General features: G+C 34.2%; 1 protein-coding gene across 2 annotated transcripts in view; it reads left to right on the top strand.

Annotated features, from left to right (window-relative positions):
* LOC149425260 (uncharacterized) overlaps positions 1 to 5,479 on the top strand; it is a 282,468-nt gene extending 276,989 nt beyond the window's left edge. For both annotated transcript variants that reach the window (XM_089650268.1, XM_089650269.1), the window contains one exon: positions 2,290 to 5,479. In XM_089650268.1, the coding sequence (XP_089506394.1) occupies positions 2,290 to 2,547 (258 nt within the window). In that variant the 3' untranslated portion in view covers positions 2,548 to 5,479. The remainder of the gene's footprint in view (positions 1 to 2,289) is intronic.
* Positions 5,480 to 6,393: the final 914 nt, after the last annotated feature.

Here is a 6,393-nt window from a genome sequence, read left to right on the forward strand (position 1 = left end):
GATGAGATTAAAGCACTGGTCTCAGAGAAGAAGAAAGCATGGTTATGTCTGATTGCGGCTGGCAGTGCTTCCAGCGAAGAGAAGTATCGAGCGAAAGAAGTATATAAGGAATGTAAGAAAAAAGTAAGAGTTGGAGTGAAAGAACGAAAGAAACGCCTGGAAGAGGAAGAAGGAATGAAAATGACAAACCATTTCCAAGAAAACATTAAGTTGTTTTGGAAAGAAGTCAAAAGGTCCCGGAGTGGCCCAGAAAACGGAAGCATGAAAGTGATAAAATCAAAAGATGGAAAAATGTTGACGAATGAGGAAAAAATAAAAGAGAGATGGATGAATTATTTCGAGGAAGTCTTCGAAAGCGAAGTGAGTGACAGTGATTCCAGCGGTGAATCAGATATGAATGACGATGGAGTGAATGTTACCGAAATTAGCATGGATGAGATAGAAAGTTCGATTAAATGTATGAAGAATGGTAAGGCTGTCGGGGTTGACAATATTGCTGCTGAATATTTTAAAGGAGGTAGCCGTATAATTCTCACATGGTTGTGCAATCTTTTTAACCAATGTTTAAAGGAAGGTTATACGCCTTTAGACTGGAGAAGGGCTGTGATAATGCCATTATACAAAGGTAAAGGGTCACGTATGGAATGTGGGAATCATAGGGCTATTAGCCTGCTAAGTTCAGTTGGCAAGCTGTATGGTAGAATTTTGATTGAAAGAGTAAGAAAGGAAACAAAAGATAAAATATGGGATGTGCAAGGTGCTTTTATGAGTGGAAGGGGGTGCATGGACCAGATCTTCTCATTGCGTATGCTCACTGAGAAGTTTCTGGCAAAAAACCAGAAACTTTTCTGTGCCTTTGTAGATCTACAAAAAGCATACGACCGAGTCGACAGGAAAAAGCTATGGAAGGTGTTGTCCAAGTATGGAGTGAATACATATCTGACTCAGGCAATCGCGTCTCTGTATGAGGGAAGCGTTGCATGTGTTAGGGTAAACGGTGGTTTTACGGGGTGGTTTGATATCACAAAAGGTGTTAAACAAGGCTGCGTAATGTCACCGTGGTTATTCAATCTATACATGGATAATTGTATGCAAGAATTGAAAGAGGTGGGATTGGGCGCGAATTTGAATAATTTGAAAGTATGTTGCCTGTTTTATGCTGATGATGCGGTGCTGATTGCTAATAGTATAGAAGATCTACAGTCTCTCGTGTCTAGGATGAACGAAGTATGCATGAAGAATGAGTTAATGATGAATGTAAGTAAGTCTAAAGTAATGGTGTTTGAAAGAGAGAGTACGAAAACAGTGTGCAATATAATTGTGAATGAGGAATACTTGGAGCAGGTGGATGAGTTTGTGTATTTAGGAAGTATGTTTACGAGAGATGGGAAGGCTGACAGAGATATTGAAAGAAGGGTAAATGCAGGTAATTCCGTTAATGGAGGACTGAACGCCGTTGGCGCTAACAAAAAACTGTCCAAAGAAGCGAAGTTAGCAGTCCACAACGGAGTGCTGGTACCTACCTTGATGTATGGAAGTGAGGCATGGAACTGGCAAAGAAAGGATGAAAGTAGATTGAATGCTGTTGAAATGAGATCCCTGAGGCGTATGTGTGGTATACCATGTTTGATCGTGTGAGGAATGTGGAGATCCGCAAAGAGTGCAAGGCTGATGTAAGCGTAATGAGTAAGATTAAGAAAGGGACGCTTAGATGGTTTGGGCATGTAGAGCGAATGAGCGAAGATAGGAGTGTAAGGAGGATATATGATGCAAATGCGAATGGTAGCAGAAGTCGGGGACGCCCGAGGAAGACATGGCACGATCAAGTGAATCAGATACTAGAGTCGGGCCATGTCAAGAGTCAGAATAATAGAAGAGTATGTATGAGACGATGTATGAATGTGAATGAGGCAAGAAGTGTGTGCCAAGACCGAGTTGTGTGGCGGTCCGTCCTCTCTGCCTACCCCTGCGGGGAAACGGCGTGATGGTTAGTTAGTTAGTTAGTTAGATAAAACCAAATCCACGCCGCCCGCCCGACACTCTTTTTTAATTAAAAAATTATGTATAGCGCAAGGGTATGTTACAAGATTTTTTCCGTATTTATTGTGTAACCTCGGAGAACTATCTCACATAGTTGTTATTCTCGTTTCTTTCCAAACTGTCATCGCAAGCCTTCATTAGGTTCTAAGCATTCTTCAAATCGGAGAAAGTCCAACTAGTTATTTACAGCTGGAACTATTTAGCGGTGTCATGCATTGTCAACTTCTAAATAACAAATCCTTCTTCCAGGTAACCGCTTGCCACTGCCGCGTGAACAAGACCTACCAGCGCTGGATCACGCGAGTGTGGCCGGGGCGCGGCGGACCCCAGGGAGGCGCGGGCCCCCCGCACCACTGGCTGTCGGACAAACAGGCCCCGCCCGCCCCACACCCACACACAAACCCGCACCCTCATCACGCCCGCCCCGCGCTGCCGCCCATCGACACGCAGGACATGTACTACACGCTGGACTTCAGCGATAGCCAGAGCTCACCCCTCATCCAGTAGGGGTCGGCCCAACGAACAAGTGGACAAGAACGCTTCACTAAGTTTTAAATACATAAACAAAACAATGAAAAGTGATTAACATTATTATTTTTATTAACTTTACTAGAAAAACTTATCGAGTGATGATTGTTTAAACACCTTTCTTCTCGCTTTTAGATGTAGGTAACAATACGACATGTACTTTGAAGGATTATGGTGTCTTCACTGTGTTTTAAAATCTCTTTTTTCTTGTTTTAGAAGATTTTAGTAAAGTTTTAGCGGAAAAAAATCAGTGTGCGAAAGAAAATGGTGATTAGAAAATTGAGTTTCCCTATAGATACCAATCTTTCAAGGAATAAATAAATCGATTTAAATAAAAAAGTGCTGTAATTTCGCTGATATAAATTTTCACCAATCTCCTTTTCGATTCGCACACACAAATATTCAAATGAAATTTTTCTGTAACGTTTTTTGTTTCTAGCGGAAAATCATAAACGTTTAAAATTATGTCAGAGTTGTTAAATAGTCAATCGTTTGTAGATTTTTATTAGTTTAATTGTTTAATACCTATAAACTTGTGAAAAACTCAAGCTCGTTGTTACTACTTAATTTTCATCGCGCTTGTTTATTCCTGGTTTTCTATTTCTCGTAACACTAAGCTTCTCCTTATGACAGATTTCAGCTTGTGGCAAATCATATAATAGTGTAGGTTTTAACTGATAGTTTGTTTTATTGAGAAAAATAATTAAATTAAATCATTTCACTTCAGTTAGTAATATAAAATAAAAATATGTTTAGTAAAATTGTCAAAATACACAATGAAACGCTTAAGAGCGTAAATAATTTAATAAAACTTATTGATTTTTTGTTTTTTCTATAAAGTTTTACATTCTTATTAGGTATATATAGATTATTGAAAAAATATTTCGTTCCAACTGAAAAAAGAAAACTATTTATGTCAACGCAGGAGCTTTAATTAGAGAATTCAGGAGAAATAACGTGGTTTAATTTTAAGTTCTCAATGAACGGCCTTGTTGAAAGTTGTTAGTAAAAGCACCTACATTGTGTTATTTGACAGTAGTGCTAACACCGCCAACTAAATGAGTCAATGCTTACTAGGTTGGTAATAATGCATTTTACATTCAATACAATGTAGGTTTTTGAGCAATTTATTAACAAATACATAAACTTTCTTAAAACCAGAACGTGAGAATTCCGCTAAACCAGTACTTACCGAATATGAACAGAGTATTTCGTAATGGCAATAGAGCACTTTATGCCGTTGGTACCATTGTTTATATATAAGTGATAATATTCAGTCCAAATTCATCATGGCGTGAACTGAAAACGGAAAATTAGGCTTATATTAATTATTATGATATTATAATTTAAATGCAATATTTTCGATCTTCGTTGTCTTAAATAGTTGTTTCTTACAGCAAATAAGTTGAAATTAAGAATTATTTCAATAATCTATGTGTATTAAGAATGAGTCTAATACTAAAACTGTAATTTTATGAATATTTATTTTAAGATGCTATGTAGACAAATAAAACTGTTTTTTAAATATCTGCTTAACTTATGTGTGAGGTCTTTTTTAAAAATAGCTAGATATAAACAAATGTTTATTATTTTATAACAGAGTTATGTATATATATATATTGAAAAGTGTAAATACTGAAATAATTGTCCCTAAAATGAGTGAAGCATAGATCTGATCGTTAGCGGTAAATTTATAATGTTTAGGAAAATAAATGCTAAATGTACAAAATATAATCTTATTATATCCCATTGCACGTTAAATAATCAAGTATTGCGAATTTCAATCCGGCTGAAATATTTAAAAGAAACATTGTTAGGTAAAATACCTAAAATTGGGAATGGGTAGCGAGCTACAAAAATAAATTGTATTTATCTCAGGTATTTCCGAAATCGCTTGTAATAATATGTGATTGACACTTTATTAGCTTGTTTTTCTCTGATTTCTCATTTGGTGGTTAGAGGCAAGACATGTTTACGTAGAACAGTTTTGTCTATTTACTAGACAAGATACTTAATTATTCCAGGGTCTTTTCTAATATTATTTGGGTGAATTTGTAGATTTAAAAAATACATTTTAATTTTTAACAACTCTCTTGTATTCGAAAAAACTTCCGACGAATTCTTTTACGGGGTTTTTTTTACGTTTAGTGAGAATGTTGTCATTTTCATTGTTTTCCACACAGTGGCTCGAATTGTAAGGAAAATAGTATTTAGTACGCCAAAGTTGCTCAAATATCCAGGGAAATGACGTGTTTTCTGCATGATTTCTATATAATATCTCGTAAATGCAAAATTGAAGTGTTTGTTGTAAATAAAGACACTTAGGGAATTTATTTCGAAGTATCGATTTACTTTATGTAAAATATGTTAAAGCTCTTTCAAATTAATAGTTGTATTGCTTCAATTTTACTCTCCTTTAAGAAAACTCAGAAAGTTTGTTTAATATATCTTTATATTGATTTCTCATAAATATTTTGTAAAATAGTTATTTATGCGGAACTAATGTGTGAATTTTTTGTCAAAATAAGTTAACATTTCCAGGTCATTTGATGTGTGATCATTTTTTTGATATTAGTGTTAAAAGACATATTTCAAGTGTTTTATACTAACTTTTACCGTATGTCAATGTTACCTTTTATTATATTTTATTCCTTGTATGCTAATTGTAAAAAGTATTGGTAGATATTAATTAAATAAACTGAAAGCCGTAGGGTGTGCCAAAAGTAATATTTATTTATGTAAACGAGGAACAGCAGCTGTTATTATTATTTTTGTTGATATAACAAAATATTTTTGCTGTTTTTTACTTGATTTTAATTTTAGATGAAAAAGGGTTAATTAATGCAAGAACGGAAGGTTGGCATAAAATTAAAATATTGTGTGAATCTGCTGCTTTCGAACCAGTTATTTATGCAGATTATCCAAAATGTTTAAATAAATACAATTGATGTATTTCGAGTTTCATTTTTAAATCCTTAATCCTTTAGTATTAAATAACTATAATATATGAAGCACTGGACAAAGGCAAAAAATCTCTTGCAATTTTCATAGACCTAAGGAAAGCTTTTGACAGCATAAGTCACAAAAAATTACTATACAAGCTTAACGAAATCGGAATTATTGATAACGCTAACACGTGGATTGAAAGCTTCCTGAACTCTAGAAATCAATATGTAAAAATAAAAAAATATTCTTAGTGAACCGAGCACAAGCGACTTTGGAATACCACAAGGCACGATTTTGGGCCCTCTTCTATTCATCTTATATGTTAATAATATCTTTGAATTACCAATAACAGGAAAACTTATTTCATATGCAGATGATACTGCAATTATATTCCAAGCAAATTCATGGAATGAACTTGAAACAACTGCTAATCATGATATCAATACCTTAAAAGAATGGTTCGACAAAAATTTATAAACATTAAATATTGAAAAAACCTATTATATACTTTTTAGTATAAATAACAAAAAAATACCTCCTATCGCCTAAAATATTAAAATTCATTCAAGAAAATGCGCCACTAAAATATTAACATGCCAAAATTATGATTGTCTATGCATAGCAAATAAAAAAGAAATAAAATATTTGGGTGTAATGATAGATAATAACCTTAAGTGGAAGACTCAAAAAACCAATATTATAAATCGATTAAGAAAACTCATATACATATTTATTAATTTAAGAAATATACTTAACCTAAAAATTCTTAAAAATATATACTACGCACTAGCCCATTCAATAATACAATACGGTATCGTTGCGTGGGGAGGAGCTTACAAAACCTCAATTTTGCCACTGGAAATTACCCAAAGACTAATA

The sequence above is a fragment of the Hesperophylax consimilis genome, chromosome 3 (assembly GCF_061612785.1).
Source record: "Hesperophylax consimilis isolate HC1 chromosome 3, BYU_Hcon_1.0, whole genome shotgun sequence".
Lineage (NCBI taxonomy): Eukaryota > Metazoa > Arthropoda > Insecta > Trichoptera > Limnephilidae > Hesperophylax > Hesperophylax consimilis.